The sequence below is a fragment of the Heterocephalus glaber genome, unplaced genomic scaffold (assembly GCF_053883595.1).
Source record: "Heterocephalus glaber isolate CG9 unplaced genomic scaffold, H.glaber_assembly_v1.0 deba00001593, whole genome shotgun sequence".
In the NCBI taxonomy this organism is placed as follows: domain Eukaryota; kingdom Metazoa; phylum Chordata; class Mammalia; order Rodentia; family Bathyergidae; genus Heterocephalus; species Heterocephalus glaber.
In genome coordinates, this window is record NW_028258368.1 from 11,610,970 (window position 1) to 11,636,471 (window position 25,502).

At 37.8% G+C, this 25,502-nt stretch overlaps 1 protein-coding gene across 6 annotated transcripts in view; it reads left to right on the forward strand.

Moving 5' to 3' along the window:
- The window catches only part of LOC101711466 (cAMP and cAMP-inhibited cGMP 3',5'-cyclic phosphodiesterase 10A), a 339,917-nt gene that overhangs the window by 275,378 nt on the left and 39,037 nt on the right, over positions 1-25,502 (forward strand). For all 6 annotated transcript variants that reach the window (XM_087193588.1, XM_087193587.1, XM_004856934.3 and 3 more), the window contains 3 exons: positions 691-774; positions 2,354-2,504; positions 13,089-13,244. In XM_087193588.1, coding sequence (XP_087049714.1) covers positions 691-774; positions 2,354-2,504; positions 13,089-13,244 — 391 coding nt within the window. The remainder of the gene's footprint in view (positions 1-690; positions 775-2,353; positions 2,505-13,088; positions 13,245-25,502) is intronic.

Genomic DNA, 25,502 nt, shown 5'->3' on the forward strand with positions numbered 1-25,502 from the left:
ATTTAGTAATATTTCGGCTTTTACACTTTGTTTTCTATACCTGCTAATATTTAAGTCACTAGTGCTAGGATCTGTGATAATTTGTGTACTTATGGTGAGTGCAAATTAACACTAGTTATCTACATAGGAAATCTTCAGAAATGACTCATCCAATATATACCTTACAATTCAAAATATAGTACTTTATCATATTGTTTATTCCAAACAAATTTTTGTAGCTATATTACTAAATGAATAATAAGTATTAATATAATAATTTTAGGTATATGTATTTATGAGATTAGGTATATATATTTCAATTTAAATGGAAGATAAAACAATTTCAACTTTAAAAAATAACCTTTGATTGGCTCTTCCCCTTATCTGTGAGTTGTGGAATATTTAAGATAAAGTTCAGATAGAATTTTTGTGCTTATTTACTATTCTAATAACTGCAGCATCTTTTTTTTAACAGATTGTGTAATACCAAATTAAATAATGACTTACTAAGTTCTTGAGGAAATATGTACAATCTCCTGAAAACTTTTCTGTACCAGATAGATGTAACTAAAGATGGGAGAGAGCCCAGTGTCATCTTAGCCTCTTTATAGACAAAAAGTTAAATAATTTTCTTTACTTACTATGTTTTTCCTAATTGCATTTTATAATAAATTAATTGCAGTTTAATAATAAACTGACTTTTCATTTCAGATTCCACTTTGACATTGGTCCTTTTGAAAATATGTGGCCTGGAATTTTTGTCTATATGGTTCATCAGTCCTGTGGGACATCCTGGTAAGAATAACCTAAAAAATTTCTTTATAAATTATCGAGTGGTATGACCTCTTCCTCCTGCTATTTATACACCACACCACTTTTTAAAAAATTATCTTAAAATGGCATGTACGCATTTTTTTCTGAATATTCAAATAAAAATGGGCTGAGATTATTGAACAGATCTGAGGCCTTTTCCACTTTCCCTTAGACTGCTGAGTCCCCTGGCAGCTGATTGTAACCTCGGAGTCTGTCATGGAAACAGATACAAGCTGTGTGACTGAAGGAGGCAGAACTTAATATACTGAACAGAATTACATGCTTGAAAAAGTGTGGCTAGCACACAGCACATAAATTTAGCATCGAGTTTCTACTTATATATCTATTAGGTAAAAAAAAAAAAAAGGTCTTCTAATTACAGCATGATGCTTTGTCAATAATTATAGCATCATTCAGTGCAAATATTTGTTCACTCACCTTGGCCTGTCCCTAGAGGGAGGTGTTTGTGACTTAAAATCTGATCTTTTGCAGCTTAAATGCACAAACTTAAAATAAAAGGAATGATCCCCCTCACTGATTTAGAAATTAAGTTCCTACAGAATCACTTAGTTTCTCTTGAACTACCTTGTCACTTTGTCACATCTTTCAATATCTGTTTCTTTTCTTACTTCTACCTGTGCTTTTTGATAAATCAGCTTTTGGAGAGGGTGCACACAGGATAACTAACTCCACTTCTGTGTTAGATATAAGTTGAGAGTGTGACCAGCCAGAATTCTTAAAATGCTGTACTTTTTACTTCAAGGACATTGGAAACTTTTCAATGGACAAAAACACAGGCTGTGTATTTTAAAAATGTTTTGTGAACTCTCCATCTTCTTAGTATTCCACAGAGTAATATACTGATGCTCTTTTGTTTTAAACTGCTTAAATATATTTTGAGAGAAGGTAGAACTTCAAATAAGAATATATACATGATATACTATTCTCCACATGCGTAAAATAAAAAATGACAGTATTTATAAAAATATATATATATTTTTTTCATATATTGTATCAGTATTTGGATAAGGCCATTTCCAACTTAATAATGTGAGAATACCTTAAAATACCTTAAATTCACTTTGAAAGGATAGTTAGAAATTTAGAAAAGTATCATTCGTATATAGGAAAATAATTATCATATTAATAATTACATATATATATAATCTGAATATGCTTTTTGGAAAAATTAGTTCTAAATACCCCTGAGCAGGATGATATTGAATTGTGTCTTTTGAGCACTGTGGGGCATAGGAAGAAATGCTTACAAATATGAGGAAATGATGGGTGACAGCTTGCTGATTCTGGTATGTATCTCTGGTGAAATAGTTAATATGTCAGAATAGAAACTATTAAAGACTCTCCATTTTATTAGTTCTTTCTGGCTGGAGAAGGAGGAGGGAAGTGGCAAATGAGTGTGCAGGGCTTCTGAGTTCCATCTGGGGATCTTGGTACCTGGGGGTGATGAGGGAGCAGGTGGATGTGTACCTCAGCTTGAAGGCCCTCCTGGGTGGAGTCACGCTGTGCTGGCCTTGGCCATAATGGTTTCTTCTCCACACAGCTTTGACCTTGAAAAGTTGTGCCGTTTCATTATGTCTGTGAAGAAGAACTACCGGCGAGTGCCATACCACAACTGGAAGCATGCGGTCACAGTGGCACACTGTATGTACGCCATCCTGCAGAACAATGATGGCCTCTTCACTGACCTCGAGGTGGGTGTACAAGCCTTGCTCCCTGTGTCGTGCAGCCTCTGTGGATAGAATACTCTGCCTCTTGACCACATGTACAACATGGACTTGTGACATGGTATTCCAGGACTAATTTGGGTTTATTAAATTAGTAGAAACACATTTTTTTTAAGTACTCAAGCATTTAGCATTGTCAGGTTAATCATATTTGTCTCCTCAAACATTTATCATTTCTTTTTTTATTCATTAAGTTTATTAGTACATTTTAGGCATACAATATGATAATATTCATCATTGGGAATTTGTACCTTTATGTAACATATCTTGGTTCTTATTTCTTCCCCATTCCCCTGCCCTCCCTCCAACCCCTCCACCCCTCCCTATTTACAAAGACTTTAGCATAGTCTGTATTTTAAGAAATGGAAATACAGAAATTTCAACTTCATCAAAATATCCCTCAAGGAAACACTAATTTTTGTAGTCTTTATTCCCAATTAAAGTGTAAATGTTTTGAGAGGATATAAATAATGAATTTTTCTTGTTGCTCATGTGCCCTGTATAATAAAGACATATCTGCTGATTTTAGAACCCAGACTATTAAATACAATTAAGACAAAAATGCTTTTTGGTGTCCTCTAGCATAAGGAAACAGGTTTGTGGCCTTATATGCCAGAGTTGGTTATACCCAAAGCTTTGAAAATCTCAGAATTACAAGATTTGGAGACTTCCTCAACCATTCAGCTACCATAGCCAAATCTCCTTACTTGAAAGCTCAGCCAGATACTGAGTGACAGGGAACCCCTGGGCCCCAAAGGGTATTGACCCCGTGTCTAGATAACCCAAGCCTCAAGGATGCCCCTGTGACCACATTGGTGCTATGATGCCTACTAGCACCATCCATACCCATCTCCCCCTTCAGTGAACTGAGATTGTACTTTAGGCCGTATTTGGCTGTGCAGAGGAACGGGCTATCTCTTCTGAGAGAAATCAATTATACTTCTTTCTAGGTCACATTCAAACTACAGCCCAGTACTCGTGAGAGTCATCCTGTCCTTTTTATACTCTTTGAGACCAAGTATACAGTATAAGCAGAAATCTTGCAAGGTGCTTTCCAGAAGGAAAAAGAAAAAGACTCAAAAATACTACTGATCTTGGTTGGTTTTAAAATAATGTTTAGGATAGGTGCAGGGGCACATGCCTGTAATTCCTGCTACTTAGGAAACTGAGGCAGAAAGATTAGAAGTTTGAGGCCAGCCTGGACAATTTGCCAAAACTTTGTTTTAAAATAAAATAAAAAGGGATTGGGGGAGGGATATAGCTCAGTGATAGAGTGCTTGCCTAGCATGGATTCAATGTACAATACTGTAAAAAATCACCTTTATTTCTAGCTGAAGCAAAATTTAGCCTAATAGATATTATCTTATCAGTTCCCCAAAAGATCTAGATGAAGTGTGTTCTTTTTTTCATATAAGTTTGTCTAAACAATTTTCTATTCTATTAAATCCCTTTAATGGATCTTCCAGCATTCTCTCTGTTTAATTCTTTTTAAGAAGCAATTTGATTGTCTCTTTACCAGAGGATAGCTAGTAAGCTTATGAACTTTATAAGTTATACTTAAAAATATAATAAAGTTGAAATTTTATTCAAAAAAATGAAAATTTTAAAAATAAATGAAAAGAATTTGTTGATAACATACCAACTTTCTAAATCATTTCTCGAACTACATTTTCCCCTAAACTCAAGTCTTTTTGGCTAAAAACAATCACAAAATATCAAATGTAAATATTTAACATGTATTTTATGGAAAGTATTTAAGTTCAAATAGAACTACTAGGAATTATTGTTTGATCTTGTTAAAGGAGGATCTTTTAAAATTATTATTTTAAAATTATTTTCAGACACATGAGTCTGGCATACCTTTTAACAAAATCATTAAAATTATGTCAATAAAAATAGGAAAACTTGGAAGGATGAAGTTTTAACCTTCAAAGTTTTAATCTATTGTGCTAGATTTTAAAACCTTGAAATTACTTGCCAGGTGTATCATCTTGGTACAACAGCATAAAATATGGAAATAACTCAAAACCAAAGTGATCCTAAGACTTGTAACTGGTTCAGTTATGTTAATAATAACCAGCAGGTATGCTTGGTGTCATGGTACCACAGCAGATAAGGTGTGGTAGTAGCTGGTGAGACTTCCCTTCCAGGTGGGTTACAGGAAAAATAAGTTCTGCCTCATAAAGATACAGAGAGAACAGGGCACGTGGAAAAAAGTACACGGGGACAACTTCTGCTGACTCCCTTCACAGCATCCCCAGGCTCTGTGTTGCACATTTGCCATCAACCCATCTCCACACCCCTGGTCAGGATGGACACTTCCACTTCATCATATTCATGACCTCCCTCTTCTTTGAGAATACACCCCTGTCTCCACTGTCACACTTCCCTCTGTCCATCCTGTATCATTCCCATCTGAACATGAGCATGCTGATAGTACTCCATTGGGCCATTCTCTCAATCTGCTACTTCATACAGAAATACAGGGCAAAAAGTAAGCCAAATAAGCAAAATAATCCAAATAAGGCAAATTCAGTAACTCCCAACCTGCTCGATATCCAAAAACCCTGAGTTTGTGTTCTCTAAAATCAAAGAATGAATTCTAAGAACAGCTGATGTTAAGAATAGGAAGAATTTATTGAGAGAAAGATAGCCTCTGTCTAAAAGAGACAGAAGAAGAACTGCAAAGTGGGTTGCCCACCCACCTCAATTCTCAAAAGTGTTTTATTGAGCAAAGCCACTAGGTGAGGTGGGTTCAAGGTGGGACAAAACTGTAGTCAACTAGTGAGATTACAAGTATAGTTGCTTAGGTAATATTGATCCAATGGGAAATCATGAGGTGGGACAAAACTATGATCAACTAATAAGATTATAACAAGTATAGCTATTTAGGTAGTTTTGATTAAATGAGGATCAAATGGGGAAGCTAGTCACACAAGCATGGACCTAACAAGAATTTCCCTGGAGGGAATGGGGTAAGGAGGTTTTGGTCCCCACCCAGGGTGATTGACACCTATTTAGAATATCAATCACTGCTCTTCATCCGTAGGGGAAGTATATGGCTGTAGTAGTTCTCTTTTGAATCCTGACCTTTTAGTAAATGTGTCTCAATGCTGAGGATCCAGCCCTGCCTGCTTTTATAATATTTTCTAACTAGCTTAGCTGTCTAAAATACTACCCCCTCTGAAGAAGTATACCTAACTCTTGTTAGGGGAGAAGGGGTGTAGTTTCTATCTAACTCCTTTGAGCTGAGAAGGGTTAATGTAGGGAGATTGTAGTCAGGGCTTCTGTCTGGAGAGCTAATCTAATTGGCCTCAGAAGTCACGTTAGCAGTTATGAACTTCCTCCATAAGGTTGACCTGGTGGATCTCAGTAAAAGGTGTCTAGCACATTTGTCATTGGTTCCGTCTCTATGATTGCTTGGAGTTTGGCAGCCTTTAAGCAAGAATAAACTAATTTTTCAAGAAGTTAGACCGTGTGCAATCAAAGCATGAACACTGGAATGAAAAGGCAGGTTGGGGAAAGAGCCACATTTAGAAACTGTTCTGAAATAGTGATTGTAACCCACTGGCTCTTAGACCCCTTTGTTGATGGAGTTTATAAGTCTGATATTTTGTTATAAGTCTCTGTAGTTTTAGCTGTAAGACGTTAGAGGTTTAATGACCCATAACAGTGGTCAGCTGCTGGTGTAGTGGGAAACTGCCAAAAGGGGTCAGCAATTGGAGCCCCTTTTTATATCTAGCTTTATTACTATGGTCTTGATTAAATATCTTTAGTTATACTTTTCTACTGGGTGTTTAAGTACTCACAAGTTAAAGTGAGACCCATGTTGATCAAAATTAATCTCTTGCTATCTACCAAGGTCAGTTAAGTCTTCACAGGCATTACTTTGGAGAGCTCTTATAATAAGAATCAGAAGGAAAAAAACCTTTTACACTTGTGAAAGGAAAGACAGTTTTTAAGATGGACCCTGGGGTGAAGGTTTTTCTGATAGGAATATCTAGCTATATAGGGTCCTCATTGTTGCCTTTGATAACCATAGTTGTTGGATAGTTACTGCTGATAGCCAAAAGTGCTGTTTTGATAGCCACATGTAATTGTTGCCTCTAGAGGGGCAGACTGTTAAAAGGTAATTTTAACTATTTTTAGAGGTGGGTGTGTAAGCCAGCTCTGGGTATAGAAAGAGACTAGGTGGCACCCATTAGAGAGCTATGTAATTGAAACAGGTTTTTAATCTGTCCTGTTGCAGATGTCTAAACTGCAGATGACAGTTTTTCTTATTTTGTCTGTAACCTTTGTACCATACTTAGCTATAGGTCCTTTTTTCTTTTTTTTGCCTTGGTTAACATATCTCTGATAGTAGTAGAGGGCCTGGCAAGATGTCCTAGAGAGAAATCGTGATAAGAGAGCCAGTCCCTGGGCTGGGATTTAGCTCAGTGGTTTCGCCGCCTGCTGCGCAAGCGCAAGGACCCCAGTTGGATCCCTGGTACCAAAAAAAGAGGGAGAGAGCCAGTCCTCTGGGGACTGAGGCTGTGTCTAATCTTTAATATCTGTTTTTGTTTAAAACTTCCGTTAAACTCATAAAGTTCCTTAAGAATGTCTCGTTCTATCAACAAACTGATCTGTGTTATAAAAATCAGCCTATCCTTTGTTATTAAAAACCAGTCAGTGTCCCAGGAGCAGTGGGACGACGCTCAGAAGCCCCTACCTCTGGGCCGGGAACAGTGTCATTTTTGAAGGGTGAGGGAAGTAAGAAGAGTTAATCTCTAGTTTTGCTTAAGGGTTGAAAGGCAGGTAAACTTGGACTAAACTTTTATCTATATTTTTTAAGAGTTTCAGAATTAAATCTAGACTGGTTTTTGTTTGTTGTTTTTTTTTAATATGGCCCAGAGATAAGTGAAAGTCAGCTCTACTCTCCCAGGGAGGGGAAACTTACCATTCTGAAATCTTAGTCCTGAAATTTATCAGCCAGAGAGGAGGGAATTGCATTGAACCAAACACTGTTGAAAACTGTATCATTTTTCAGGGGCAGGGCATCAGACATCTGAGAAAGAATAGAAGAGTGACTCTTAAGTATGGCACGGGAACTAAATCCAAACTATTTCAGGTCCAGAAAGACAATTAAGATATAAAAGTTTTCCTGGAGGAGATTTGTAATCTTTAGCAAAACATGTCTCTCTAGAAACAAGAGTTATGGTTGACTCTAACTGCGTTGCCAAGCAGAAAATTAAACCAAGAATCAAAGAACCTCAATGGCTGATTTTTAGCTTCTTGAAGGACAGTGAGAGAGCAAATGAAAGTGTTAATCAGGTTCCCAAGTTAAAATACGGGTATCTGTCTTTTAGGCTTCTTTATAATCTGATAGAAGGGTTGTGCAATCTCTATATCTTGCTATCCGAAAGTGATAAAGCCTGTCATTCCTAGGAACCTCCTTGGCTGCTTTAGAGTCTAGGGATGTGGGAGTGAAAGAATTGGTTTAATTCTTTCTTCCTCCAGTCTTTGGGTTCCCTTGATATGGTAAGGCTAAAATTTTTACGTCAAGGCTGTAAAGTTATTCCTTAGATCTAGAAACCTTATAGCCCCTGTCTGCTAGAAAATTTAGCAGAGCACAGGTGCCTTGGATAGAGATCTCTTCTGAGGGGGTACATGACAGGGAGTATCATCTATACATTATAAGACTGTGACTTGGGAAAAACTGTAGTATTTCCTTGTATTGAATCAGGAGCTAGGGATGTCCTCATTTTTTTCTTGATAGTTGACAATTCAAAATAACTAAAGGGCTTAGTTCTCATCATTCTTATACATTTAAGAATACATGACTGAAAGTGTCTTCTAATCTCTCATCTGGTTGGCAGGCCAGTGGGGGTCCTGTATAGGGACTGCTTGTACTACAGTAGGCATCGCCTATTCCTCTGGCTGCCTGTCTTTTGACTTTTTAAATTAAAATAATATTTATCTCTAAATGTAGCAGCTTATAATACTGCTTATCTCTCACTAGAAATTAATGTTTTATATAAAAGTAACATATCTTTCTAATCTAGTTCATAGGTCTAAATCCTCTAAAGACCTCAATGTACTTTTTAGAGTTGTTTGAAAACTTTCCTAGGTCTCATTTGATCTGTCTTAGGTCACTGAGAGGAAAGAAGACATAAATCTAAGTAATCCCATATTTACCATTTACTTTCTGTGAGGGATATCTTTGAGGGGATGTTTTTGAGGGGATGTCTAAGGGATGTCTTTGAGGGGCCTGAACAAATTAGCTAAGGATGGATATAGCCCCATAGAGGTTTTAATTATGGCTGGCCTAGAAACTCCACCCTCAGCACCCAAAGGGAGGAGAGGGGAAGCCTCAGACTCAGGGAGCAAGGCTTTGGTTAAAGTTGCCTTGGAAACCTTGTCCTCAGGTTGTAAAGGGCAAGGAGTAGCCTCAGACTCAATGGTAGTGAATGCCTTAGGGCCTGGTGTCTGGTTTTCCTGTGGCTTACATTTACTCTTTGAACACAGGCAAGGATTACTTCTCAATCCAAAGAAAGTGAACATGGGCAATTTTGACCACTTTCCCTTTTCTTTACAGTATGATTCTAGTTGTGAAACAGAATCATAATCAACACTTCCCTGTGTATTCTGTTTTGGCTCAGGGTAGCCAGACCATGTGACTTTGACTTTGAGATCCCAAAAGAAACTAGAGAAATAAATCAGCATCCCTTTATGTTTCTACTTGATTCCTGTATTCTCAAAGTGTCGCCACGGTGACTCCCTCCAGAGCAGGTGGCTGCCATCTGGAGGAAACAGGAAGATAGGTTGGGCCCTGACCTTTCACCTGCTCAGTAGCCCTATCCTACCCAGGAAACTCCTGTTTCTAGCCCATAGATATTCCGAAACCACATGTTACAATTGATTTTAATTGTAACTGATCATGTTTTAAAGAAGGAAGCATTGCTAGCAAAGCCAATAATCAAGAGATCTAAACCACTGCTTTCTAATTTTTGAGGAGAGAGAGAGATTGAGGCAGATAGATTAAAGGGCAGCACTTTTCATCCTGCAAAGGAAATCCCCTCTGGGAGCAAACAAATGGCTTAGAGGAATTTTTGCTAACGAAGAGGCCTCTGAGGCACCTGTGTTATTTACCTAGGCAACCTTCCTTAGCAAGACAAGGCTACTCTTCATTCAAGGTTCAATGTAGACTTTCTGTGTCTCTGAAGCTTCACAGGTTAAACATATACTCATTTCCTAGCAACCACAATTCACATGTGAGTGAAGGCACATTTACCAGCTAGTTTCCTACAAGCACATGAAGGAAGAGAAAGACTGACTAAAAACCCTTTTTATTCTAGTTAGTGTATAAAAAACACAAGGGTAAGTCACTAGCCCATGAAAGACAAACAGTTCTTATAAGCTACCTCAGCCTGACTTCTTGGAGGGAGAGGCAGTCTGACTACAAGGTGGTTCATTCTGAAGTTAACTCGCAATGAGGAGTTTCTAACTTAGTAGCAGAGAGAAAAAGTTCAAATAAAAATCCAAGCTGCCTAAACCCCGCCCCCCCAAAATCACTAATAGCATTTTACAAGTTTACAGTAAAGGTTTTAAACTCCAAAGCTTATTTGCAAAAGTATTTTCCTCCCCTACACACATAAATGGTGAAGACCAGGCTTAGGAGGGGGGAGAGAGAAAAGGTTGGGGTAGTTTTAGGGATCTTTTTCTTCTTTCTAATTTTACATGCTTCTATATGGAAAGTGCAAAATGGCAGGGAAAGGTCAGAAATGAGACCAAGAAAAGGAAGTCTTTTCCTCTCATACTCATGGTGAGTTACTGAGACAACTTGCTTGTGACTTGTCAATCTCAGCCTGTAAAGGTGAGAATGGAGAATCTCAAAAGCTGATTGCCTCCTCACCAGTGAAAGATAAGACCAGAAAGAAAACTGAGGCAGAATGGGCCCAACATTTTCTCTAGAGTATAGAGGAGGACTGAACAGGTCTCAGTGAAACCTGTCCCCCAAGTCTTAAGAATAGCCACCATCCAATTGTCTCTTAATTGGTGGGTGGGGTCCCATGATCTATTAATAGGCATGTATATTTCTTAAATATAAACTAGATTAAAGACCCGTTCTACAGCATTTTTACATTTACTTGTAGCTACCATTAAATTCCAGTATTTGGTGCTCTAACATTACCCTTTTCCCTAGTCCTGTTGTCTAACAAAAAAAGAAACGCAACTTCAGCAACTAAGTCCAAATGCAACATATACAAAATGGGAATAAAATGTAATTTTAACAAAGGACAATGCATCATAAGAGAATAGCAATTCACAAAAATTTAAGATATACAACCTAAAATTTAAGACAATTTTGAAACAAAAGTCAGAATTTATAAAACAAAAGACATAATCTGTGAGACAAAAGACCAGAGTCTGAAAAAAACAAAATCTATGAAACAAAAGAATGTATAAAACAAGAAACAGAATCTATGGGGGAAAAAAAAGTTAGAATCTATGAAGCAAAAAACCAGAAAGAATCTATAAAACAAAAGCGAACTCTTTCTTCCATCCAGTTATCTCAGTGGAAGACCTTCAAATGATATAGGGGACTGAGTAATCCAAATAAGCAAAATAATCCAAATAATGGAAATATAATAACTTCCAATCTGCGAGATACTCAAAACACCGAGTTGATGTTCTTTAAAATTGAAGAATGAATTCTGGGAATGACAGAGGTTGAGAACAGGAAGAATTTGGGCATAAAGGGAGAAAGGGAATGGGATAAAATAAAATTTATTTTAAAAAAGAATAGGAAGAGTTTATTGAGAGAAAGATAGCTTCTAAGAGAGACAGAAGGGGGACCAGAAAGTGGATTGCCCACCCACCCCGCTTCTCAAAAGTGTTATATTGAGCAAATCCACGAGGTGAGGCAGGTTCGAGGTGGGACAAAGCTATAGTCAACTAGTAAGATTACAAGTATAGTCTCTTAGGTAATATTGATTCAATGGGAATCATGAGGTGGGACAAAACTATGATCAACCAATAGGATTATAACAAGTGTAACGCTTAGGTAATATTGATTAAATGAGAATCAAATGGGGAAGCTAGTCACACACGCATGGACCTAACAAGGATTTCCCTGGAAGGAATGGGATGAGGTTTTTGTCCCCACCCAAGATGTTTGACACCTATTTAGAATATCAATCACTGCTATTCATCCCTAGGAGAAGTATGTGGGTGTAGTAGTTCTTCTCTTTTGAATCCTGATCCTTTAGCAAATGTGTTTCAATTGTTTTCTATGCTGAGGGCTGGCCTTGCCTAACTGCTTTATAATATTTTCTAACTATCTTAGCTACAATACAGCTACCTCTCTGTTTCTTAGTTCTTCTTTTCAGCACAGTTTACCAAAGGGTTGCTTGCTACACTGTCTCTCTCCAAATTTCTTCTTTCTTTGCTTTCTGAAAGCAATTCTGATCAGACTTCTGATCTCAATCAATATCCCAGAGGATTCAGGCTGGTGCTTAAGGTTTCCTCGCTATTCAGTATGTTCACTTACTTCCCAGGATACCTGGAACTCTTGACTTTTCTGGGATCACATGGGCTGCTCCTGCCTTACCTTGTTTTTGGATTCTTTTTGCTGATTCTTTCTCTTTCCTCAGAAATGCTTAAGGGCTCACCCTTTTAGTTCTTCTCTCCTCAAACTGCAATATTGGTAGCTCTCAAATCCTCTGGCCCTAAGTGCCACTGTTTCATTTCTTCAGTTTAGGCTGACTCCAGAACTCTAGACATAGTCAGTTCTCAACTGAAAATCTCCATTGATCATTAGTCAGACATCTCCTCTCAGTCCACCTGGACTCCTCACACTTGCCTACCGCAGCTTTCCTGTGTCAGTGAATGGTAGTCCTTGCACATTACGGCCAGATAACTTGGAATATGCTTGACCCCAAGCTTCTTGTTTCTTTTCATAGACAGTCAAAAAATTTGTTGACTCTGCCTAAAAAAGATGTTAATCACATTTTAGAAGCTTTCATTGTTATAAACATCCTCTTGTGAATTTTCATTATATTTTTGCCTTGATTATTGCAAAAGCCTTCTCTTACTGTCACTCTTCCTGATCTTACTGTCCTAGAATCTGTAGTCACATCTGACCTTCCTGAGACTTCTGTTCTGACCTTATATAATTCTCAGCCTACCTCCTCAATCCCCTTTAACTTTCTCCTCATTTTCTATGCCATTTTTACATGCTATATGATTATTTTTTTAGTCTTTGTTTATAATGGCAATAGCATGGATTGACTTTCACCTCACCTAGATTTTTGAACGAAGAATTGAACCTAATCCTTACCTGTGCAGATTTGCTTTATTTGTAATTCTTTGGAGCATTTGATACTTCCTGTATCTGTTAATAGAGTTGACCAGGAAAACTCAAGAATGATTCGACAGTCAAGTTTATATGCAGAGAAATCTAAACTTTCAAAGATTCTTAAGGGTGTTGGATATAGAACTGGCAGAATTACTGTGATATGCAAGTTTCCTCATATTTACTTTGATTTGAAAATATCTACATTTCTCTTTAAGCGCAAAGGACTGCTAATCGCCTGCCTGTGTCATGACCTGGACCACAGGGGCTTTAGTAACACCTATCTGCAGAAATTCGACCACCCCTTGGCAGCACTGTACTCCACCTCCACAATGGAGCAGCACCACTTCTCCCAGACGGTGTCCATCCTGCAGGTGAGCTGCTTGTCCTTGGGTGAATCATATATTTTTGGTTCCTAGGCAATAGCAACCCTTTGTAAAAAAAGCACATTTTTGTATCTTCCTTTGAAAACAGTAGCTGCATTTCATTGTATATCTTATATTTGTCGTCATAATTAAATAGTTATGGGGATTGAGATAAAGAAGCCTTTATAAAAACATTGAATACTTACATTTTGCAATCTCATTTGTTTTTTATATTAGTATTATATGATACTCGAAGGCAAAGTTTATTTCCCTTAACTTTAATTATATTGTTGTCATGTTCAGAATGTACTAAACTGTAAATCTTAAAACATAATGAAAGGTTTTAAGTGCATTGAAGTCCTTTTATCTTGTTTTGTTTTATATTCTATTGCTTCTAAGATATTCATGGTGATTGATCTAGTTGATGGCAGATCTCAGCTCAATATAAAGATGTAAATGCTCCCTCATCCATAAAACTTTTTTCTCAGACTCACCAAACAAGGTGGTTATTATGTCATAATCCTTGAATCCTATCACTGAGAACTTCTAATTTTTTCTTACTCTCAGCACCTCGAAGTAGGAAGAGAAATCTTTGTAGGTCTTTGGATGATATGTCTAAGGGAAGACCCTTAAGCCTTCAGTGTTGCACAGGGAAATTCTTGCAGTGTCTGGCTGTGGGCAGGCTGCAGAGTAGAAAGTCTTTCACCATATGGCACAGTTCTGTCTTGTCCAGGCCAGGCCTCCCTGTGAACACTGAGTAACCAGGGCTTGTTTTCCTCCTCTCCGCTTTCCCAAGGCTTCTGCAGTACCTTCTCATTTGACCCAACTGTGCAAGTAATTGGTAGCACTGCATGCTCAAACCTTCTTAAAACCCAGCAAAACTTACCTGCCAAGGTTTCAAGAAGATAAATGTCAAATTACTGATGTGAAGGTGCTGTTTTGTCTGCTGGGTAACAGTGAAAGATAATTTAAATATGGAGTTATTTTAGTCATTTTCAAGCCATAAACACTGGGTAGCTGAACACTGCACTTGCTCATGGGCTAGTTCCATCTCTTAAAGCAGTATACACTTATAATCTCCCATCCTTTCTTTTCTAAACAATGTATGTTTGGATGGGTGCATACGTGCATCCACAGATACAAGCATGCATGGAATAAAAGCAGGATCAAAGATGTTTGTGTATAAATATATCTGAAGCATCCTTTGTGAAGTAGATGAACATTATAGAACTTCATGAAAGTTTGCATGTACTTTGATCTCACTCCTGAATTGAAGTGATTTATTTGTACAACTAGAAAGATAAATGCTAGGAATAACATCTAGCTGCCTAAAATTAGGACTCAATTTAGTTAATGTCCCATATCCTACATGAATTCATATATTGGACTCTGACAACATTTCTAGCAGTATGATCTGTGAATAAATTTTAAGAGCTAAATATTTTTTTCCTAGCCTTCCCTTCATGCCCTCTACCCTTCCCTATTTACAAAGACTTTATTTCTCTTTTTTCCATTTCTCATCATTTTTCCTTTCCCTTCTTTCCTTTCCCCTGCCCCTCCCACTACCCCTACCCCTTTGGACCTTTTCTTCCTATTTTACATTTTCGATTATTCATTCTAATCTGGTACATTTTAGGTATACAATATAATGACATTCATCATTGGAAATTTGCACCTTTACATAGTCTCTCTTGGTTCTTATTTTTCACCCTTGCCCAGCCCTCCCTTCAACCCCTCCATTCCTCCCTATTTACAAAGACTTTGTTCCTATTTTTCCATTTTCTCATATTAATCCCATTCCCTTCTACCCTTTCCCCTACCCCTCCCACTTCCTTCCCCTTTGCCCCTTTTCTTCCTATTTCACACTACCTATTAAACATTTAGTCCTTATTTAAACTTTCAGTTTCTCACACCAGAGAAACTATTCAGAATTTATTCATGTGTGTCCTATTTATTTCACTTGAGAATATTGCCTCACTGTGCATCCACTTAGCTATAAATGTCTCTCATTTCTCATTTTTTATGGCTGAGCAGTACTCCATATTATAAAAAACCACATTTTCTATATCCAGTCTCCAGTTGATGGGCATTTGGGCTATTTCCAAGTTTTAGCTATTACAAACTGTGCTGCTATGAACATGGGTGCACATATATCACTGTGGTATGATTCTTTTAATTCTTTGGGGAAGATACCCAGCGGGGGAACAGCTCGGTCAAATGGGACTTACAATCCTACTTCTTTGAGGTATCTCCATACTGATTTCCACAGTGGTTGCACCAGTCTACACTCCCACCAGCAGTGGAGCAGGGTTCCTCTTTCCCCACAGCCCCTGTAGCATTTGTTATTGGTTGATTTCATGATAGCAGCCATTCTTTCCAGAGTGAAGTGGAATCTCAGTGTTGTTTTCATTTGCATCTCTCGAATGGCCAGTGATGTTGAACATTTTTTCATGTATTTATTTGCTATTTCTACTTCTTTGTCTGAGAAATATCTGTTCATTTCAGATGCCCATTTTTGGAATTGGCCTTTAAATTTGAGAGGTCTGCTCTTTTTAAGTTCTTTATAGATTCAGATAGTGGACCTTTGTCTGAGTAAGAGCAGGTGAAGATTTTTTCCCACATTGTGGGTTGTCTCTTCACACTGCTGGTGGTTTCTCTTGCTGTGCAGAAGCCTTTTAATAAGAAGAAATCCCACTTGTTGATTGTTTGTGCTAGTTCACGGGCAACTGAGGTTTTGTTCATAAAATCTTTTCCTACACTGATGTCTTCAAGGGTTCTACCTACCCTCTGTTCCAACTGATTCAGAGTTTCTATTTTAATATTTAGATCTTTAATCCATTTTGATTTTACTTTAGTGCATGCTGAGAGATACAGGTCTAGTTTTAATCTTTGGCAAGTTGAAACCCAATTTTTCCAGCACCATTTATTAAAGAGGCTATCTTTCCTCCAGTGAGGGTGTTTGGCTCCTTTATCGAAGATGAGATGGCTGAGTGTGTCTGGCGTTGTTTCTGCATCTTCTAATCTGTTCCACTGGTCCTCAGGTCTGTTTCTTTGCCAGTACCATGCTGTTTTTATCACAGTACCTTTGTAGTAGAGTTGCAGGTTGGGGATTGTGATACCCCCTGCCATGTCTCTGTTATCTAGAATTGCTTTTACTATTCTGGGTCTCTTCTTGTCTCAAATGAATTTTTGGATTGTTTTCCCAAGGTCCTTGAAGTATGCTGCTGGGATCTCAATTGGAATTGCATTAAATCTATATAGCAGTTTTGGAAGTATGGCCATTTTCACTCTATTAATCCTTCCTACCCAGGAGCAGGGGATATCTGTCCATTTTCTGATATCATCTTCAATCTCTCTTTTCAGAGTGCCATAGTTTTCAGAGAAGAGGTCTTTGATTTCTTTCATTAGGATGATTCCTAGGTATTTCAGGTTTTTGGATGCTATTGTGAAAGGAATTATTTGCCCTATTTCTCTCTTAGTGAGTCTGTCATTGGTGTAGAGGAAAGCTAATGATTTTTGTGTGTTGACCTTGTAACCAGCTACTTGACTGAATTTGGCTACTAAGTCTAGAAGACTTTTGGTGGAGTTCTTGGGGTCTTCTATATAGAGTATCATGTCATCTGCAAATAATGACAATTTGACTTCTTCTTTACCTATCTTTATTCCTTTTATTTCTTTCTCTTGTCTAATTGCCGTGGCTAATGTTTCCAGGACTATATTGAACAAGAATGGTGATAGTGGACATCCTTGTCTTGTTCCTGATTTTAGTGTGAAGGATTTCAGTTTTTGACCATTTAATATGATATTGGCTATTGATTTTTCAGAGATGCCTTCTATCAGTTTGAGGTAGAGACCATCCATTCCAATTTTTTGTAGGATTTTTATCATAAATGCATGTTGGATTTTTTCAAATGCTTTTTCTGTGTCTATGGAGATAATCATATGGTTTTTGTCCTTGGGTCTATTGATATAGTGTATTACATTGATTGATTTGCATATATTGAACCATCCCTGCATCCCTGGGATGAATCCCACTTGATCAGGGTGTATGATCTTCTTGATGATCTTCTGCATTCTGTTTGCCAGTATCTTATTAAGGATTTTTGCATCTATGTTTATTAGTGAGATTGGCCTATAGTTCTCTTTTTCAGTTGAGTCTTTCTGTGCTTTGGGGATCAAGGTGATGCTTGCTTCCAGGAATGAATTTGGGAGTATTGCTTCCCTTTCAATTTCATTGAAGAGTTTAAACAGTAGTGGCAGCAGTTCCTCTCTAAATGTCTTGTAGAATTCAGCAGTGAAGCCATCAGGGCCCGGGATTTTCTTAGTTCATAAGTTTTTAATTACATTTTCAATTTCATTGGTTGATATTGGGATGTTCAGAGTTTTTAGGTCTTCTTCATTCAACTTTGGTAATTCATATGTATCTAGGAATCTGTCCATTTCTTCTGTGTTGTCCATCTTATTGGTGTATAGGTTCTGGAAGTAGGTATTGATGATCCTCTGGATTTCTGCTGGGTCTGTTGTCATTTCACCCTTTCTTTCCTATTTGCATGGATTTGGGCCTTTTCTTTCCTTTTTCTGACAAGGTTGGCTAAGGGTTTGTCAATTTTGTTGATTCTTTTGAAGAACCAACTCTTGGCTTCATTGATTTTTTTGTATTGTTCTCTTAGTCTCCATTGAATTGATTTCTCCTCTGATCTTTATAATTTCCTCCCTTGTGTGACCTTTGGGGTTGTCCTGCTCTTCTTTTTCTAGAAGCTTGAAGTTCAGCATCAGGTTGTTTAATTGGGCTCATTCTATTTTCCTAATATGTGTATTCACTGCTATTAATTTCCCTCATAAGACTGCTTTCATTGTGTCCCATAGATTCCCATATGTTGTATTGTCATTGTCATTTAAAGGAAGGAACTGTCTGATTTCTTCTTTTATTTCCTATGTGACCCATTGGTTATTCAGAAGTGTGTTGTTCAATTTCCACATGTTTATGTAATTTTTGGAGTTTCTTTTGCTATGATCTCCAATTTCATCACACTATGGTCTGATAATATACAGGGGATAACTTCAATTCCTTTGCACTTACTTAAACATGTTCTATGTGTTAGTATGTGGTCTATTTTGGAGAATGACCCATGTGCAGTTGAGAAGAATGTGTATTCTGATTTTGTGTGGTGGAAGACTCTGTAAACATCTGTGAAGTTCATTTGTTCAAGAGTTCAATTGAGTTCTAGTATTTCATTACTTATTTTTAGTCTAGTTAATCTATCTATTTGTGACAGTGGGGTGTTGAGGTCCTCCACTACAATTGTATTAGTGTATATATGACTTTTCATGTCTGTTAGTATTTGTTTTATATAGTTGGGCGCACTAGTGTTTGGTGCATAGATATTTATGATTGTCATCTCTTCCTCTTGGATTCTTCCCTTTAAAAGGATGTAGTGTCCTTCATCTCTCTTAATCAGTGTTGGTTTGAAATCTACTTGATCTGCAAAGAGGATAGCTTCTTCTGCTGTTTTTCAGGTTCCTGTTGTATGGAGTATTGTTTTCTTCCCTTTAACTTTCAGTCTATGAGTTTCCTTTTGAATTAAGTGTGTTTCTTGTATGCAGCATATTGTTGGATTTTGCTTCTTGACCCATTCTGCCAGTCTATTTCTTTTGATTGCTGAATTGAGACCATTAACATTGATGGTTATAACTGAAATGTATTGACTTGTCACTGCCATGACTTTTTATTTTTGTTGGGTTGTCCCACTTTACATTTAATTTCTTGTCATGCCAGATGGGTTCATTCTGTTTTGCTTCCTGGGGTTGTGATCCTCAAGGTCTGTTCCTAGGATATTGTGTAAAATTCTTTGGAGTGCTGGTTTGGTATTCATGAAGTTTCTAATGTGCTCTTTGTCATGAAAGTATCTTATTTCTCTATCCATTTTGAAAGAGAGTTTTGCAGGGTACATCAGTCTGGGTTGGAGGCTGTTTTCTTTTAGAGCTTGGAATAGGTCACTCCAAGCTCTTCTTGCCTTGATGGTTTGTGTTGAGAAGTCTGCTGTGATTCTGATGGGCTTTCCTTTGTATGTGATTTGTTTCTTTTCTCTGACTGCTTGGAGAACTTTGTTCTTCTGTTGTGTTTCTGGAATCTTAACAATTATATGCCTATGTGCAGATTTTTTTTGATCAAGGCTATTTAGAGTCCTATATGCCTCACTTATCTGTATGTCAAGCTCTTTTCCCCTGCTTGGGAAGTTTTCTGCCATTATTTCTGTGAAGAGGTTTTTTATGTCATCTCCACTCTCTCCTGTTTCTTCATTGAGCCCAATCAGTCTTATGTTATTCTTCTTTGCATCATCTTGCAGCTGCTGGATTGATTTCTCATGTTCCCTTATAATTTTGAAGCAATTTTTCTTTTCCTGGTCACTCATTGCAATCTTATCTTCTATATCTGAAATTCTATCCTCACATTGGCTCATTCTGCTGTGTAGACTTTCAATGGAGTTTTTCATGTCCTGGAAATCTATTTGCATATGTTTTTTGGATTCCATTTGTTTCTTATGTTGGGATTCCATCATGTTCCTGAGCTCCTCTCTAGATTTATTAATCATGTCTTGCACTAGGGGCACAATTTCTCCTGTTATCTGAGAAATTATTTCTGATTTCATTTTTTCCAGATCCCCTTTTGTTGCCAGTTCAGTGGGTCCAGGTGGTTGAGTATCAGAGTCTTCCATCTCATTTCCCTTTGGGGTTGCTGTAGGTTATCTGGAAGTCTGGTTTTGAGACTTATTTAGGTGTTTTCTCATTTCGACTGGGGTGGGGGCTGTTGGCTCCTGCATGAATTACCTCCTCTGAGCTGGGAGAGGTGGGACAGGGGCCAAGAGCAACGGTAGGGATGGTGACCCAAAAGCCCTTTCTTGTGGGCTGGGAGCAGTGGGAAGGATGGTGACTGGGGATCCCCTTCCTCTGGACCAGGAGCAGTGAGAAGGTGGCTCAGAATCCCCTACCTCTGGGCTGGGAGCACCAGGACTCAGTACCTTGGTCTGGTGGTCTGGGCTCCTCTGCGTCTTTGTAGTGTGGAACCAGGTGGCTGCCTGTCTGCAGTGGGGTGATTCGGCATCTTTGGCGTGACTCAGGACCTCAGTAGGGCGTGGGCAGACCTGCCTGTCTGCAGTGGACTGATTAGGTGTGTTCTGTGAGACTCAGGACCTCGGTAGTGCATGCACAGACCTGCCTGTCTGCAGTGGGCTGATTCGGCGTCTTCCGCACGACCGAGATAAAATTAATAATAACATTAATACTGAAAAAGTGGGGAAAGGGAATCTAGAGATGGAGGGAAGGAGACAGGTGAAGAGAAAGGGAAACAAACGATTCAAGATGTGTTACACACAAGAGTATAACATGAAGATTAATGTAAACTTCATGTATTGTATTCATGCTCATATCTGAAGGATTCTCAGAGTGCATTCACAGACTTTAGCCCAATACTCAGCAAGACTTTTGTGTCCAGCCATTTGAACTCTGCATTCAGTATGGTCAACATTGTGCTTATTACTTTCTCTGGATAATTTTCCCATTTATATCTCCTATGATGGTAGCTTGTCACTCAAGCCTCAAGGCTGGTGACCTTAAACTCATTGTTTACCCCTCCTTTAGCTCCCTCCCTCCAACCCAGTACCAAGACCTGACAATTTTATATTTTGCCTAAAGACACCTCCAGACTTGACCAATTAATGAGATACTCTATACTCTTGAATATCAGTAAAATATTACAACTTTCAGTCATGAAAATGAGACAGAGCAATATATAGTTACATAATATGAAGAACTCTGATAACCTCCATTTAGCCACAGCAGACTTTTTCTATTGCTATCTTGGTCTCTGCAGATATTCTGTGCCTCCATTGTTCTATGAATGATTGTAGGTCTGCAAGTATCCACCTTCACAGCCAGGTAAAAGATATGCAGTTGGCTAGGCATGGTGGTTCACACTCGTAATGACAGCTGTATTTGGGTGACTGAGACAGGAGGACCGCAAGTTTGAGACCATCCTTGACAATTTAGAGAGACCATGTCTCAAAATAAAATTTTAAAATAGGCTGGCGATGTAACTCAATGGTAGAACATTTGCTTGCCATGTACAAGGCCCCAGGTTGAATTTCCAGTACTGGCAGAAAAAGATATAAAAGATATGCAATTCAATACCATATATAATGGTGAGAAATAGTTCCCAAACAGGCATTATCACAGCTGTATGTGTCTGGGTGGCTTTGAATCACAGCTTTGCCAACTTTCATTATGGATACCACTGTCACCTACTGATAGGTTGTGCAAGCAAAACAATGCCGCTGACGGAATCAGCAGCACAACATGCAGGGTAGGGATGTGTGATAAAATATACCTTCAATGCCCAATACACGTGGTTAGTTAGTGGAGCAGAACAGAGGGAATATAGACGTGGTCTCAGCTTTACTTGGTCGCACTGGAAAGGATGCAGTGGACAGATTTTTTTTGTTAAGGAAGCATGGAAAGTTGAATCCTGACTAACTTATAGGAAAATATAAGAGCAGCTGCAAAAAAAATGAACTTGCATTCTTTCTTATCTTTTGCTGAGCTTCCTGCTATCTCTTTGAGCTGCATGTCCAGAACATTATCCTGGAGACTAAGGCCCACCACTGTGGATAGTCTGGGCGGACATTCAGGAGAGAGCAGCATGCACTCTCATTTTATGGCATCTCCACATAGCTGGGAGGCAGCATTGTGCCCCTTTTCTGTGGCTTCTGAGTACCTCAAGCTTTCATACATTTTAGTATTTTTTTAAACTTTGCTTTGAAATTTTTTGTTTATGAGCTTAGTTTTCTACCTCCTGGGCAATATTTGTTGGTATAGACAGTCCTCTTTATTCATCTCCATAAATGGAGCCTCACCTCTGGATTGGTAATTATGGGCAGAGATGGGAATGGAAGGTAGAATGCAGTTCAAAAGAATTCAGAGTGGGCAGAACAATGTGGCAACATTTGGAGACTAGAAACTACAAGTCATGTTTAAGAGCAAGTGAGTGGATCGGTTTCCTTATGGCAGCTGGCTGACATGGCTAGGTGGTGGAAAGCACATGGGTTGCCTTTAAGGAAGGAGATTATTTTGTGTGGGCAGTGACATACAGAAAAGTAGAGAACCTTCTTACCTAAAACATCAGTTTTTTTAGTAATTGTGATAGAACAGTTATTACTGAAATATTAAATCATCTTAGTCTACATCCTAATGAGATATTAAGGATCATCTTGAATATCGAAGTTTCATTTTTGTGTCTTTTTTTTTTCATGAATATCCAGTAATTAAGTACTCACTAAAGTCAAGTTTTAGAAGATGAAGAAATTAGAAATGATTATACTCATTATTAGAACAAGTGTCTTATTCCTTTATTCTTAAATTATCTAATGCTTTTGAAACATTATCTGATTTCAGAAAGTTATCTATATCCTCAACATTTTAGGATTCCAAGACTTTTTCATTACTTTTTATAGCAATATTATTTCTCTGATTTGGCTAAAGAGTTCTTCCTCTTCCTCTGAAGTAGGTAAAATTTATTATTGTCTCTTGCAATTATAGCAAAATTATGTTTCTATTCAACATTACAGTTACTAATAACCTAAAATGAATGACACAGAAGCTGGCTTAGATCCTTGCTGTTCTGAAGATGTTTTCTAAACAAAAATCATTGAACATCAAAATCAGTTTGGGATATATCTCTTTTGTTCACTTGTTTTTCCTTCCCTCTTTCCCTTAACTTTTACTGCAGAAGTTATGTGTGTAGTTTTTATTATCATCATCATCATTTTTTCAGGTATTGGGTACTTAACTATGAATCAGAAACTTATTTTGTGCATTTTACTATTTTTGGTTTCTCATAGTATCCCTATGAGATATTATTTTTTATTCATTTCCATTCTTCATATGTGAATTACATTCATCAAAAAAGATAAGTAACTTGTCCATTTGTCACACATCAAGTAAGTGACCAAACAGATTAAAAACTAGAATTGTTTGACTCCAAAATTTTGCTTTTATTTTACAGTATTTTGGTGCTTCCTAGTGGTTTGATGCACTAGATGATTAAATATCACTAAAAGTATTATACATCTGTTAAAAGCATTGTTATTATGATTGCTTGATCCAACATTTGTATCATTGACTTCACTCTTGTCCCAAAGATTTGTATAATGCAGCCTGTACCTGTGGCTTCCTAGATTTTCAACCCCGTTAGGGCAGGATGTCAGGGACCAAGGGCTGGACTTGTTGGAATGCAGGAAGAAAAATCTGCACATCAGATCACTTCCATCAGAATCTCTTTGACAGAGTTGAGCAGCATAGAGTTCAGGGGATTTTTTTTTTAACTTAATAATAATAGTTTGTATTTTCTGAAAGAAAAAGATTCATTAGTTTTTCTTCCTGCCTTGGTTCTGACCTACTTTCAGTCCACACCCTTACCACAATGATAGTTTTGAAGTCAATACCTCATCATAACACCATCTAACCTAAAATTATCAATAGCTTATTATCCTCAAGATAATATCTTACCAAAATATTTTATGGTAAAACTTTAAATGTAATTCTCATCTTTTTCTTATTCAATTTGCTTCATTCATGTGGAAATTTTTGTGGACCCTTAGTACGAACTCAATTAGTTCGTGAGGGCTGGTTGTAACTTAAATTGGTTGTAAGGCAAGACTATTTTCCCCATAAGAAATAATGGAAATACCCATAATCCATTCTGAACCTCCCAAAGCATCCCTTAACTTACCTCTTCATAATAATAAAGGGTTGTATAATTTGCATAATTTACCAGAAACACCAATAATCTTCCTAGTCTATTCACCAAAAAGTTATAAAATGTGCATAGTTTATCAGAAACAATTTCATACTGTGCTCACCATTCAAGCTGACATCTTCAGCTTGCAGGAAGGGAGGATTAAATGGAAAGTAGTTCTTGTTTGGAAGGAGAGTCCCCTTCCATAAGAACATCAGGAATCTGGTTCTCTGCTGTCCTTTCTGTCTTTGGGAGAGTCTGTAGCCCACTAGGAGCTGCTTCTGGCTCACTAGGTCTCAGCTTTTTCAGAACTAAAAACTGGTCTAAGGTCTGTCTCTCCTTTCTTTTTCAAAAAAAATAATTTTATTGGGCATTTAAGGTATACATATAATGACATTCATCATGGAAAATTTGCACCTTTACATAATCTCTCTTGGTTCTTATTATTTCTCCATTCCCCTGCCCTCCCTTCAAACCCTCCACTCCTCCCTATCTACAAAGATTTTGTTTCCATTTTTTCCTTTTCTCTTATTAATTCCATTCCCTTCTTTCTTTTCCCCTACCCCTCCCACTTCACCTTCCCCTTTGGACCTTTTCTTCCTATTTCACATTATCTATTATACCTTTTAGTCCTTATTTACACTTTCAGATTCTCATACTAGAGAAACTATTCGGTATTTACACGTGTATCCTATTTATTTCACTTAAGAGTATTGCCTCAGTGTGCATCCATTTAGCTATAAATGCCTCTAGTTTCTCATTCCTTATGGCTGAGTAATACTCCATTTTTTAAAAAAAAACAAAAAAAACACATTTTCTTTATCCAGTTTCCAGTTGATAGGCAGTTGGGTTGCTTCCAAGTTCTAGCTATCACAAATTGTGCTGCTATAAACATGGGTGCACATATATCACTGTGCTATGATCCTTTCAATTCTTTGGGGAAGATACCCAGCGGGGGAACAGCTCGGTCAAATGGGACTTACAATCCTACTTCTTTGAGGTATCTCCATACTGATTTCCACAGTGGTTGCACCATTCTACACTCCCACCAGCAGTGGAGCAGGCTTCCTCTTTCCCCACAGCCCCGCCAGCATTTCTTATTGGTTGATTTCATGATAGCAGCCATTCTTTCTGGGGTGAGGTGGAATCTCAGTGTTGTTTTCATTTGCATCTCTCAAATGACCGGTGATGTTGAACATTTTTTCATATGTTTATTTGCTATTTCTTCTTCTTTCTCTGAGAAATATCTGTTCATTTCAGATGCCCATTTTTGGATTGGGTCTTTAAATTTGGGAGGTCTGATCTTTTTAAGTTCTTTATAGATTCGAGATAGTAGACCTTTGTCTGAGGAAGAGCAGGTGAAGATTTTTTCCCACATTGTGGATTGTCTCTTCACACTGCTGGTGGTTTCTGTTGCTGTGCAGAAGCTTTTTAATAAGAAGAGATCCCATTTGTTGATTGTTTGTGCTAGTTCACGG